We start from the raw sequence: 14747 nt of genomic DNA on the forward strand, positions 1-14747 counted from the left end.
CATCCTTTTCTTTTTGCTCCACTTTCTGAGAGATTTTCTTTTTTTTAGTGCAATTTTTTTAAATGCATTTTTATTCAGATATATTCACATACCGTATACTCATCCCAAGTATACAGTCAGTGGCTCACAGAAACATATAGTTGTGCATTCTTCACCACAATTTTAGAACATTTTTTGTTTGTTTTGTTTTGTTTTTGTTTTTTTTTTTTCGCATGAGCAGGCACCGGAAATCAAACCCAGGTCTCTGGCATGGCAGACAAGAATTCTGCCTGCTGAGCCATCATGTCCTGCCCTTAAAACATTTTTATTACTCAAAAAAATAATAATAAAAAAGAACACCCAACACCTGGATACAAAAACTCAAAAATGGACAGCACAATACTACCTAATTATAATGTAATTATGTTAAAACACTGAATGAAGTTGCATCTGAGCTATGGTTTTTTTTTGGTTTTGTTTTTGTTTTTTTTAATATATTTTTTTATTTTTTATTTTTACTTTTTCTCTGTATTATCATTTTATTTCTTTTTCTGTTGTCTTGCTATTTCTTTTTCTAAATGGATGCAAATGTACTAAGAAATGATGATTATACATCTATGTGATGATATTAAGAATTACTGATTGCATATGTAGAATGGAATGATTTCTAAATGTTGTGTTAGTTAATTTTTTTTTAATTAATTAAAAAAAAAAGAAAGAACACCCAAAACGTCCCATACCCTTATCCCCACTATTATTTATTTATTAATTTATTTTGTCCTTATTTTCTTACTCATCTGCTCATACACTGGATAAGGGGAGTCAGTCACAAGGTTTTCACAATCACACAGTCACACCATAAATGCTATATAGTTATACAGTTATCATCAAGAATCAAGTATTACTTGATTCTGTATCACAAAACTGTATTACAATTCAATAGTTTCAGGTATTTCCTTCTAGCTATTACAACACACTAGAAACTAAAAAAGAAAATCTATTAATGCCTAAGAAAAATCTCCAGAATGACCTCTCAACTCTACTTGAAATCTCTTAGCCACTGAAACTTTATTTTGTTTCATTTCCTTTCCCCCTTTTGGTTAAGAAGGCTTTCTCAGTCCTGCAGTGGCAGGGCCAGACTCATCCTTGGGAGTCATGTCCCATGTTGGGGGTAGGGAGGGGTAGTGGGTTTATTTGCACAATTGGCCTAGAGAGACAAAGGCCGCATCTGAACAACAAAAGGGGTTCTCCAGGGGTGACAAAAAGAGGTTCTCTGGGGCATAATTATAATTAGGCCTAGGTTCTCCTTTGCAGGAGTAAGTTTCATAAGGGCAAGTCCCAAGATCAAGGACTTGGTGTATTAAATTGGGAGTCCCTAATGCTTGTGAGAATATCAGAAATTCCCCAGATAGGGAAATTTAGTATTTTCACGTTTTTCCCCAGTCCCTCAAGGGGACTTTGCAAATACCTTTTTTTATTTTCTGCCCAAATTAATCTGTGGTATATCATGCTAATACATTAACCTGTACAAAATAATGAGATCTCATTCCCTATTCAAGCTTCCATGTAATTAATTGTTTAAATAAACTGATCTTGCAGCTTAAATTATATAATATGCTACAGAAAATATAAATTTTGTACCAAATAAGCATCTCTTCCCTTGGTCTCACACAGATGTTGAAGTTTTAAAACATAGTCAGTTTCATCCTTTACCCTGTATACTGTAAATTTATATTTCCGTTTCTGGCTTATTTCACTCAATCAGCATAATGTCCTCAAAGTTCATTCACCTATTTGCATGCCTCAAAAGTTCATCCCTTCTGCAACTGGTCAATATTCCATTGTATGTGTACCGCACAGTTCCCTTCCCTCATCAATCAGTGAACCCTTAGGCCACCTCCATCCGTTGCAAATCCTGAATACTACTGTCATAAACACCAGTGTGCAAATGTATATTTGTGTCCCTGCTTTCAGTTCTTCCAAGTATATACCTAATAAAGGGGTTTTAGGACTCTATGGCTAACCCTATACTTAGCCTCTTGTGGAACTACCACACTGCCCTCCAAAGGGGCTGCACCACTCTACTTCCCTCCCAACAGTGACTAAGTATCTCTCTTTACACATTTTCTCCAGCACTTGTATCTTTCTGTTTATTTTAAAACAATTTTATTCACATAGCATACAATTCATCCTAAGTAAATAATCAGTGGCTCCTGTATTCACCATCACATCTGTATGAAAACATTTCCATTTCTTTCTCAAAGAAAGAAGAGGAGGTAAAAATGAAGAATAAAAAAAATAAAAAGAAGAAACAGCAACAACATATCAAGAATCCCGTATCCCTCCCTTGTATCGCCTCTTATTGACATTTACCTTTGGCATAGTACCTTTGTTAAAATTAAAGAAAACATATTACAGTGTTACTGTTAACTATAAACGCTAGTTTACATTGATTGTATTTTTCCATATACAATCCCATTTTCAACACCTTGTAATGTTGACATTCATTTAATCTCCCTCATATAAAAACTTTATTATATTTGTACATTTACTCACCCATCATTGTCCACTCTAGGTTTCACTAAGTTATACAGCTCCAATTTTTATCCTGTGTTTCCTTCTGGTGTCATAAGTGACTCTGGGAGATTTTCTTAACTTTATTTTACAAACCTTCTGTTGTTTTTTTCATTTCCTTTCTTATACCATTCTGTTGTGGTTTCATAGTTACAATATAGTCTCAGATCTCTGAGGATATATGAGCATATTATTGTGGGGTTTTTTTAAGCTTTTTTTTTATTGTGTAGTATAACATATATACAAAGCAAAGAAATAAATAAGCAATAGTTTTCAAAGCACTCTTCAACAAGTAATTACAGGACAGAGCCCAGAGTTTGTTGTGGGCTACCATATGATCTCATACTTTTCCTTCTAACTGCTCCAGAATATAGGAGGCTAGAAGGCTTAAATATTTTTTTATCATCACAATCGCCTTTTTTTTCTTCTTTTTTTGTGAAAAATAACATATATACAAAAAATCTATAGATTTCAAAGCACAGCACTGTTGCAGAACATATTTTAGAGTTTGACATGAGTTACAATTTCACAATTTGGGTTTTTACTTCTAGCTACCCTAAGATACTGGAGACTAAAAGTGATACCAGTTTAATGATTCAGCATTCATATTCATTTGTTATATCCTATCTTCTTCTCTATATAACTCCACATCACCTTTGATCTTTCTGTCCCTCTCTTTAGGGGTGTTTAGGCTATGGTGATTCTAAATTTTTCCTTATTGGAGGGACTGTCACTAATATGGGGCAGGGAGATGGAACTATCTGATGTTCTGGAGAGGCTGGGCTAGGTTTCAGGACTTATCTGGACCAGGGACCCATCTGGAGGATGTAAGTTTCTGGAAAGTTACTCTAGTGCATGAATCCTTGTGCAATCTTATATATTGCCCTAGGTGTGTGCTTTAGGATTGGCTGGAATGGTCCTGGTTTGGGGTTGGCAGGTTAGCAAGGTCTAACTGAAGCTTGTGTAAGAGCAACCTCCAGAGTAGCCTCTCAACTCTCTTTGAACTCTGTCTGCCACTGATACTTTATTAATTACACTTCTTTCCCCCCTTTTGGTCAGGATGAAGTTGTTGATCCCATGGTGCCAGGGCCAGATTCATCCCTGGAGTCATCTCCCACATCGCCAGGGAGACTTTCACCCCTGGATTTCATGTCCCACATAGAGGGGAGGGCAATGATTTCACTTGCTGAGTTGGGCTTAGAGAGACTGAGGTCACATCTGAGCAACAAAAGAGGTCCTCCAGAAGTAACTCTTAGGCATGCCTGTAGATAGGCTAAGCTTCTCCACTACCTACATAAGCCTCACAAGAGTAAGCCTCATGATCAAGGGCATGACCTATTGATTTGAGTGTCCCTTAAGGTTTCCACAGTATCAGGGGATTCCCTGATGGTGGTAAGGTTTAATAGTTCCAAATTTTTCTTCCATCCGTCAGGAGACTGCCAATATTTTTTTATTATCTGCTTAATCTACTGTAGGATGTTTCCAGGCATTACAATAATCTATACAGGATTAAAGGACCTCTTTCTTATTCTGTACTCCCTGTGTTTCAGTTGTTCAAATGAGCTATACAGATAGGTTGAATTAGATTATGCACCACAGAAAATTTCAGTTCCAGACCAAATAAACCTTTCTTCCATTGGTCTTAAGGAGTATGTGTGGTTCTAAAATATAGACACTATCTACCTTATCCCTATGTTCTGAATTACTTTAACCCCAACCTGTTCGGCTTCATTCTCATCCCTTAAATATCAGGTTATATATATAAAACAGTCTCTCAAAATCCAGAAATAATAATCACCATTCCGGACTTAATGTGTCTGCTCTAAAAGCTTACAGTCTAGGCCCCTGTTTTCTTTTCTTTTTTTTTTTTTTTTATAATTAAAGCTGGGGCCAGGTGGGACTCTGAGCTCAGATGGAGACTCAAAGACCCCAAGAGGTTCAGCACGGTTTATTTTATAGGGCTGCGAGGTAAAGAAAGTCAAAAATGTGATTAAAGAACGCAGGAGGAGGAAGTGAACCATCTGCTTCCTGTGACTGGATGAGTCACAAAGTCACACATTTCCCAAGGCATCCTTTTGCCCCAGACTCATGCAGCTTTGCAACACTTTAGTCTTTTCGGGATATCATCAGGTGCCTTTTCTCACAGAGACAGCTTTGCTATATCTCTGCAGTGAGCATGGGGCCTCTGTCTCATCTGTGCCCGACATCTCCCCCTTTTTTATTTTTTAAACGCAGTTCGAAGGTATTTAATTGGAGGATTCAGATTTGGTTTCGGAGGATCCAGATTCCAACCCAAGTAGGGTATGCTGCACCCCTTGTTGTTTTAGTCATCGGGCATCAAGTCTTGGCAGCGTTCTGTTCTGCTGGAATAGAGATGGTTAGTTTCAGGGGTCCCACCTCCGCAGTCACGGTTATTTCAGGGATGAGCCTCCATTTCTTGAATGGCAGGATGAGACGCTCCTCTGGGTTCATGTTGCCTCACAAACCCTTCAGGGATCCACACCGGCTTAGATGAATTCTCTTAGTTCCAAATCATGCGCACACCACGGGAGTGTCCCCTCGTCTCGGCGTAGAGTCCTCCATTTTCAGGTCCCTGTTCGGGTGCCACCTGCCACAACCAGGGCAGCTCAGTGTTGGAACTTAAAATCGATGAAATATGGTGGTTCTTTCCTCATTTTTCTCATGGTGATAATTTAAGAAGATAGGCTTCTGCGGCTAGGTGGGTTTCCTGGGCCAGGGAAGTGAGCCACTGAGCTTTTCCTCACCTCATCGGCGAGAGTCGGCCCCTGTTTTCTTATAAACATTTTCTAAAGGTGGCATACCATTCCTGTTCTTTTGTTTCTGTCTTATTTTGTCTCACCAGACGTCCCAGATGTTCATTCACATCATTGCATGCCTCGTGACTTTGTTCCTTTTTGTAGCAGCACAACCTTTGTTTATAAGTATACACTGTCATTTGCCAATCTACTTCTCAGTCAGTGCATCTTTCAGCCACCTGCATTCATCAGGCATCATGCAGAAAGCTCAAAATCCACAGTCCATCAACATTCTCACAAGCATATTATTGTTTATTTTTAGTTGACTTCTCCCTACACGGGCTCATTTGCTCTGAGTTGCCTTTCCCCCCTCCCATTTGTTGCCTTTCTTATCTGTGTGGAAAACTTTCCTCGACGCCTGGTAATCTCCTAATGATTTGGCATGGGGAAAGCCAAAAAGCTGACAGGAAGCTCAAGGTGTGAGGGTAGGGCCTGTACCCTTGAGCTCCACGGAGGTGGTCAGGTGGGCCCTTTATTGGCAACCTCTCATTTCAGGATCTCCAGCTTTTTCCTCCTGGACTGGTCTTGTTCCTCAGAGAAGGGTCTTCTCATCTCCTGCCTGGAGAGTCAGGGTCCGGCTTCCAGGGTTCTGAGAGCCAGTAGGGAACAAGGGCTGGGGGCGTGGCTCTCTGGTCAGCTTCCATACTGCATGTAGATACTAATCCCCCCCACACACCCGTTTTTGTAATAGAGCCCCAGTTCAGCTGAGCCTGGGATCCACCCCCCACCAGCCTTAAGCTAGGAGGTGCTCAGGAGGACCATTGCCCAGCCACCTGGAGTGGGACCCAGCTCCCAAGGCAGCTTTCATTCGTTCTTCTTTATTTTGGTGCTCTCTCTCCCCTCCTCCTGACCTTGAGCCTTTGAAGGATTAAGTGATATAAATTGGATAATTTCTCTGTTTCTCCTGTTGCTGCCTTGGGCCTTGGCCTCTGAGTCTGTTACAACTGTGCTTTCCAGCTCCCAGAAGTGTGTGGTGGTAGTTTCTTGTTGTAGCTGCTCTCTCTGTTCTTGAGAATTTATGTCTTTTTAAGAAGTTCATATACTGTAGTTTTAATGTGGTTTCGGGGAGAACAAAATCTGATGCATGCAATGGATCTCCCATCCTAACCTGGGAGAGGAGCAACAGCAATAGCGGACAATATAAAGAGGGTTCCCTTTGTGCCCATTACTGTGCTAAGTACTCTGTGTAGCAAACTCATTTAAATTAAACATCTGCCTCATTTATTTTTGCCAAATATTATCAAATTTCAGTTGGAAATCAAGATTTCAGATGAAATTTTTGGCTGTAGTCTGTTTATTTCATCTGTTTATTTAATGAACTCACACAGAGAAAGAGAATGCCAGACCTATGTTTATCTACAGCTTTTCTTTAACCTCATCGTTTTCCCTCTCTTGGTGGTTTCGCTTGCAGAGAAACGTGCTGCAGTTGCTGCACGCTAAGAGTGAGGTGGTGCGGCAGTATATGGCCAGACTCGTCAATGCTTTTGCATCACTAGCAGAAGGTGAGACCTCAGACTTTATTCCGAGAGGAGAATTAGGTTTTTTTGTTGCATGTAAAATGGATGTTCTTCCCCAAGTCTTAGAGATAAATCAGATTGTAACTTTTTAATGCACCTAAGTTCTTTTGTGAAAAATGAGTTTGTCATATTGCTTTGGTTTTATATCAGAGCAGATCTGATGGGTTTAAAGTTTATTTTGTATTCCTTCTGGTTTTATTTGATAAGCTTTCTGGTTTTGTAGCACAGTACTTTTTAGATCACCTTCAAGCTAGTGTGCATTTTCTGTATTTTTCTAATTAAGGCAAAATAAGTTTGGAGAAACAAAGCTGATTCTAGTAAATGCTACACCATTTCTTTCAAAAGACCTCTTAAAGAGGATCTGAAAATTCCAAAATAACATGTTAACATAACTGATTCAAAATAACTTTGCAAAGCCTCATTTTGTCCCGTAAGTTCTAATTTGTTTAACTTTTTAATGTGAATAAAGGGAGTTTTCAAATTATAAATATATGATACTTCTAGAGTTTCTTCATTTATCTATCTCTTTTTTTATCTCTATTGTTCATCCATTTATCTAATATTCATAATAAGCCAGATTATTTGCTGGGGACCATTCTTATATTACAGTTGACATTTATATCTGAAATGAAGGTCTTCTGTATCAATGCACAGGTGGCAACAGGCCAGTGACAATTCCTGGCTATGATAGGGTCTCAGATCCAGTTCCCAACCTCTTCTCTAGGCCTTAGGCAGGTCCAGAGAGAGCAGGAGGGGGCCAGAAGTACTATCTGGCTGCCTCTCGTGTGAAGGTCCAGGGACTCACAGCACCCAGATCTTCCCCTACCCCCACTCCTGCTTTTCTCCTCATAGAGCTGACTATTGGGTCAAGATTTCAGGTAAGTAAAGAGCAGTACTCCTACAAAAACGTGGTGATGAATTATATTTAGATTACTCTGTAGATGGTTTGCTATTCATTAGATAGTTGATTGAGAGAAACGAACTTTATAGAAGTTTGTAACGAGTTTTTGTAGATGATAAAATTACCCAAACTCTATATGTATTATGTGCAAACAGTTTTCGTAGAAAGTGTATTTTGGGGCATGAACTTAATTTAATACAAGGTAGATTCTGTCCATCTTTCACTTGTGCCCTGGGCTCTTTCATTTCTGATTATATTATTAGGTCGCCTCTACCTTGCCCAGAACATGAAGGTGCTGCGGATGCTGGAGGAAAGACTGAAGGAAGAAGACAAGGACATCATTACCCGGGAGAATGTTCTTGGAGCCTTGCAGAAGTTCAGCCTCAGGTGATGGACCAAGTGATGGACCATGGCAGCTCCTGTGAAATCACATTTGTTGGGGTTTCTTTTTCCAGCTTCTATTTAGTACTTATTTAATCCCAAGAAAACCCAAGAAGCAGATATTTTTCAGCTGACATTTAGGAGAGGTTGGGTGACTTTCCCAGGTGGAGCTCAAAAGTTTACTTCATATCCACTAAACTACTCTGGTCGAGGCTGCTGGGAATGGAAGAAGGCATTGTAAAAGCGTTACTGTATTCTCTCACTGAACTTTATCTAGTCCCAGCTGAGTGCTGGATTATGTCTCAGCCCCATGCCAGTTTAGGGACACACAAGTGAATGAAACACAATGGAGCCTCAACCTTCAAGTTGCTCATGGTCTGTTATGGGAGCTGTGCACATAAGTGAGTTATCACAGAACAGGTGTTACATAGTCGTGTGGCAGTCAAGATTAGCGCCTACTGGCCCCTTGTCCATACACCCTGCAAGGCCCCTGCCCCTCCCAGGCTGCCCTGGCCCCACAGCCTCAGCCTAAACTCTGTCCTGGACTTGGAACTGATCCACATTGGAAGTGCTGAAATCAATAACCCTTTGTAAACCACATCTGATGTTCTTCCAGCGCTCTTTTTTTTTAATAAGCAGCTTTATTGAGATATAACTTACGACCATAAAACTCACCCATTTTACGCATGCAATTCCGTGCTTTGTAAGATATTTACAAAGTTGTAAACTATTGCCATGCTCTGAGAACATTTCTATTACCCCAGAAAGAAACTGTATGTCTATTTACAGTCCCTCCTTGTTCCTGCTCCCAGCCCTCAGCAGCCATAATTTCCTTTCTGTGTCTATAGATCTGCCTTTTCTAGACATTTTGTGTAAATAGAATCAGATAATATGTGCCATTTGTGATCAGCATCTTTGAGTCAGCCTAACATTCTAGAGATTCATCCATGTTGTAGCAGGAATCAGTGCTTTGTTTCTTTAGACCATGTTTTGTGCACCCATCCATCAGTTGATGGGCGTTGGATTGGTTCCCCTTTTTGGCTATCTGCAAACAGTGCTGCTGTGAATATTCGTCTACACGTTTGGGTATGGACATTTGTTTTTCCTTTCTTCTTGGTAGATATCTAGGAGTGAAATTTCTGGGTCATGTAATAATTCTTTCAGCAACCTCACTTCCTCACAACCTCATGAGATTTATTTACCCAATAAATCTCAAGTAGAATTATTGAGAATTCTACCATGAGTCCTCAGCTTTTTCTGACTCTCAGTACATGCTTTCTGAACATGCTTTTTTTCTACTAAACGTGGTTAACATTAGACTGACTCTCACTAATAACCTGAAGCCTGAAAGGGAAGTATCCAAATTGTGAAGCTTTAGTCGGTGAAGGCCTTGGTGTTTAGTACTTAGTATTTACCAAGTCCCTGCCAGCGAAAATAACATGTTCTGACAATAGAATTGAAAAGATCTATAAGTAATCTCCTGAGTTATTACTTCCTTATATGACCACTTCATTTCTGTCTGTTTATAAAGATAGCTTAGTGTGATGTTGACCGTACTTGGAAAAATTTTAGAAATTCCTTATATCTTATCTGTAGTTACAGATAAGATATAAGGAAGAAATACCTCTTTCTGGTAATGCAGCTATTTACTGCCTATTTGTACTTTTTCCCCGAACAATAATTTAAGCTTCTCTGTTCTGGAAATGTGCTTTACGTTTCTGTATTTTTCCAGAGTCTTCATTGAACAAAGATAGAAAGTAGCCAGGCTGACCGAGAGGGCACATTCATTACTCTATTTAATAAGTCTCAGGATCCGGGCTTATCCATTGCACTCCGGATGTGTTGACCCCTGTGATTTCCCCAAATGTGGGAAACTCGACTGCATAATTTGTGGTAGTGGGGGACTGCGTTCGCGCTCTCCCCTGGCTTTGTTTGTTCAACGTGAGACTGACCTTGTCAAAGGAAAAAATAAACTAAGTCTCAGGATCCGGTGGGTGTGTGTCTCAGAACAGTGTGAACAGATGCTCACTGCTCTGTACTTTCCCAGGTGGTGGTTTTGTAGTAACTGCCCATCTGTCGGCACACAGCGGTGGCTCCTTTGTGGGGTTTTAACAGTCCTAAGGCTGAGATGATTACTTTCACCCTTATACATACTGATGAGGTGTCGGGTTTCGTAAGGTTTTGCACATAGACTTTGGGTGGAAAATCATGCCTTACAAATTATCCCACCCAGGTCACTAAACTGCCCTGACCATAGGGATCCAATTCAAAGTGATTTGAATTTTTTGCCTTTGTTTTTTGTTTTTCTCTTTGCTTTTTTTACACAACTCAAAGTGCTTATGCTTAAGTAAAAATCTGTCCATCAAAGAACTATTTCTGTGGGCCTATTTCCTGGGTTAGGTATACCAAAAGCTATCAATAAATATTTATTAAATATTTGAAGGAATGCTCTGCTAACTTTAAATATTAAAAAAGGAAACTTTCAGAGAAGGAGGCCTCCTTACTGCCTTATTTGTCTTTAAACCCTCAATAATAACTCGAAAGGAAATGAATTGCTTTTTGATTGTTTTAGTTGTATGAGTCTAACAATAAACTGTTCCCTAATCTGTATCTGTATCTTCTACAGTTTTGGCTTTTCTGATATACATTCATATTACTTTGTACTCTTGTATGCAAAGTTCATTTCCTGCCAGTTTTCATTTACTTGCAGGCCATTTCATCCTAGGCGTCCGCTGCAGACAGCGATGATTCGAGACGGCCTCATTTTCTGGCTGATGGAGATTCTGAAGGACCCCGATGGCCTAAGTGACTACACGCTGGAGTACTCGGTGGCCTTGCTCATGAACCTCTGCCTCCGGAGTGCAGGTACCCCCGGTCCCCCGCAGGGGAAGCAAAAGGGATTCTGGGACCTTCAGAGCTGGTTTAGCCACAAGCCTGCTGCGTTCCTCATAGAAAATGGAAAACAGAAAAAGAAGGGATCTTATAAGTATAAAGGCATTTCCAGCTAGGTATTAAGTTGTTCAGTCACTGAAGCCAAAGTACCATTCTGGCTTTGGAAATACTGCTTTATATGTACATATCGTGCCTGCACTAAGAGGAAATTAAATTAGCTTGCATTTTTCTTCATCTTCATTGCATTATTCAAAGGAAGGAAGCTAAGAGTTATGATCCCTTGTCTTTGAAGACAGAGATGTATTTTCCCAAGATTGTGCAATATTAAGTTGCTGGCAGAAGCAAGGATATTACATTGTGCTCCCTGCCCTTAATCCCTTTCTTTTCCTACTTTACCCCCTGAAAGTGGGGATTCTTATGTGGCCATCAAAATCATTTATATGCTTGATTCACCAAGGTACTGCTTTCAGCTTTTCTACAGGTACTGTCCCACTTAAATTTTCTATTCACTGAGGTAAAAGAGCATCCTCTGGAAAAGATGCCAAGTCCAGGTTGTGACTGAACTTACTCTGAGCAGCTGTGCTCTTTGGAGAAAAAGGTTCCCTGGATTAGTAGCTCAGGGTTGTTTGTTATAAGTTTCTTTGCCTGGCCAGTGCCTCACCCTCAGATGCTTTGTAGCTCTGAATCCCTAACTCTGTATTGTTAATTGAGTAAATGACAGTTATCTTAATCTTCTGTTTAAAAAAGATAACATATGCAAAAAGTCCTAGTTTTTAATGCATTTACCAGGTTATAATCAGCTTTCTTTTCTTGTCATCAGTTTATTTGCAATGATTGTTATGGTGATGCTTGGAATTAGTAAAATTCTGGTATAGTTTTATGGTGATGGATATGCACTTGGGAGGTCTAACAGCTCTACAATATGTTGTGTTTTCACTTTGATGAACAACTCTGTGCTGTGGCTATAATAATCACCATCTCCATTCACTGAGCCCTTGAGATGTGCTAAGCATTCTACAGAGTGAGTCCTTTACATTCATTATTTCACATAATTCTCTAGCCGTCTTCGAGGTAGGTATTCATAATCCCCATGTTAAAGAGGAAGAAACTGAGGCCCAGATGGATTAAGTGGCTTATCCGTGGCCACACAGCTGATAAGCAGAGGCACCAAGATCAGGAACCCAAGTCTACCAGATGCCAAACTGTGCTTCTGAACTTAGAAATATCACCCTTTGGCTTATTTATGGTTGCTCTTTTCCCATAGGGAAGAACATGTGTGCCAAGGTGGCAGGCCTTGTGCTGAAAGTTCTTTCGGATCTGCTTGGCCATGAAAACCATGAGGTATACAGCCAGCACTGGTGGCCCTGGGCTGGGGAGAGGGCAGCGAGGGGGACCTGGATGCCTGTGACCCCTGCAGGTCTAGGGACTAGCCCAGTAGACTTACTAGACTGCATTTTAAAAATAAACATATTCTCTCTCCTCCAGATATTTTTTAAGTGTCTTCAAATCATTTGTAATTTTGTAGATTTTGGAATTCGTGTGCCAGGAGTTGTTCCTCCGTTCCTCCTTCATTGGCACACCATCTCCACTGGCCCCTGCTAGGTCCCTCTCCTTCATTGTTTGATTATTTTCTCTCCTTATCATCCACCCCTGCATCATGCCTCACCCCACACTGACACTGCCTCTGGTGTGGTTAAAATATGCTTATGGATATGTGTGTATCCTTAATATATACATAATATTTTATGTGAATTTAGTTTACATAAATAGTATCATGTGTAGGAACTCCTTCTGTTTCTTACTTTTTCACTGCTTTTAGGCTCTTTCTGTGTTGCTTTATACAATCTAATTCATCAGTTTTCACAGCAGCAACATATTCCATTGTTTGCACCCATCCCATTTTACTTACCCAGTCTCCAGAGTTTCTAACCTGAGTGATTGGGAGGTTAGTATGGTCATTAATTAGCTTTCAGACACAGCAGGAGTAAGTTTTGGTGGGAAATGAATTTGAAATCTTAGTTGTCACTGTCACTGGGACATGCAAGTAGAAATGTTTGTCATTTGGAAGCATGCATCTGGAACTTGCTCTCCTGGCTAACCACACTATTCTCAAGCTGTTTGATGGTTAAGTGGCATGGTACGTGAAAACTTGTAGTTGACTCTTTTTTTTCTCCCCTTTAAGATCCAGCCTTATGTGAACGGCGCATTATACAGCATCCTTTCTGTTCCGTCCATCCGTGAAGAAGCCAGAGCAATGGTAAGAAAATGCGCTTGAGAAATGTGTAGATTTATTTCACTGCCACAATTCAGAAACTATTAGCACAAAGAGTTCCTAGACTGAGCTCCATGGAGGGGCTTCAGATAGTTTATGAACTCCCTGAGATTGTGTGATATGTATGTGTATATAGATATATCATATTTCCTTCAGTGTTCTGAGGAAAGAGTTTGTAGCTTTTATCAGATTCTCCAGAGAGTCCCTTGTGCCCAGATAGTTAAAAACCACAATGTTAGAAGGTTCATGGTAGATTATTTTTTCTTGAAAGTGGCAAATGAAACAGAAAAGCTGGTAAAGATTATACAACTGTCTTGTGCTTGGTTTGGTTGAGAAATAGTGAATTTGATATTTAAATGTGTTTACATTTGTGCTTAGATGTGAAGTAAAAATGAGTGTCAGGTAATGAACATTTCATTTTGTAAGCACAAGTATTTCCAGATCTAATCAGCAAAACCACAAGAACCTTGTCTTTTTTTCCTTGCAACATATGAAACAAGGTAACAGTGTGGCTATTAAATGCTGTGGTAAAGGGGTTAAATATGTTTCCACACCAAAACACTGGTGGAATTGAATTTGAGGAGAACAAAACATGTTCTTCCAACTGGTTTTGCTTACTTGGAATTGCTAAGTCTTCTCATTGGTTATCTAAAATTACATCAACAATTATACCACAGGTAAAAACTTAGAACTATTCTGTGTGACAACAGTAGACAGTGGGACTTAATTACTCACTGCTTTTTACCAAAAATGTGCTTCTTCAATAAAGACCAGAGGAAAATAAACTTGATTATATTCTGCATTATGGTCATTTAGGTGAAAGAAAGGGATTATCCACCAAGACAAAGAACAAGGAAAGAAATATCTAGGCTGAAGGGAAAGGATGGAGAGGATCAGAAAACAGTGAAAGGCAGAGTGGAGGGAAGACATCCAGGGCAAGGAGGTGGAAAAGGAGAGGGGCCATGGCAGTCAAGGGACAGAAACTGGGAGAGGAACAAAGACTTACAGTTGTGAGTCATGCCAGCAGGGGAGCACTGTGGAGTGCATCTAGGCCAAAGAGAAAGAAACGGGAAGCAAAGGGTCAGAGTCCCAGAAACCTGTGCAATGATGTCAAGAGGAAAGGAAGAGATAATGGAACAGAAAAAAAATGTTGTCTAAATAATAGTGAACTTTGGTGAGAAACAAACACAATCAGTTATCTAGAAAATCCCTCAATGTTTGGAAATTAAGAAATATACTTGTTTTAGTTATCCGTTGCCACATTACACATTACCCTAAAGTTTAGTGGCTTAAAAAAACATGTTTTTATTATCTCACAGTTTCTGTGGTAGAAGGGTTCAAGAACAGATTAGCTGGATGGTTCTGGCTCAGGGTCTCTTGTTAGGTTTTAGTCAAGCCTTCAGCCTGGGCAGCAG

General features: G+C 39.9%; 1 protein-coding gene and 1 non-coding gene across 3 annotated transcripts in view; both read left to right on the plus strand.

Annotated features, from left to right (window-relative positions):
• ARMC9 (armadillo repeat containing 9) overlaps positions 1-14747 on the plus strand; it is a 161924-nt gene that overhangs the window by 84621 nt on the left and 62556 nt on the right. For both annotated transcript variants that reach the window (XM_077155412.1, XM_077155413.1), the window contains 5 exons: positions 6781-6871; positions 8051-8174; positions 10894-11033; positions 12325-12401; positions 13243-13317. In XM_077155412.1, coding sequence (XP_077011527.1) covers positions 6781-6871; positions 8051-8174; positions 10894-11033; positions 12325-12401; positions 13243-13317 — 507 coding nt within the window. The remainder of the gene's footprint in view (positions 1-6780; positions 6872-8050; positions 8175-10893; positions 11034-12324; positions 12402-13242; positions 13318-14747) is intronic.
• On the plus strand, positions 9923-10093 carry LOC143678504 (U1 spliceosomal RNA). Its single transcript, XR_013173306.1, has one exon. It is a non-coding gene; the product is annotated as a U1 spliceosomal RNA (small nuclear RNA).

Source organism: Tamandua tetradactyla, chromosome 3 (assembly GCF_023851605.1).
Source record: "Tamandua tetradactyla isolate mTamTet1 chromosome 3, mTamTet1.pri, whole genome shotgun sequence".
Taxonomy (NCBI): Eukaryota; Metazoa; Chordata; class Mammalia; order Pilosa; family Myrmecophagidae; genus Tamandua; species Tamandua tetradactyla.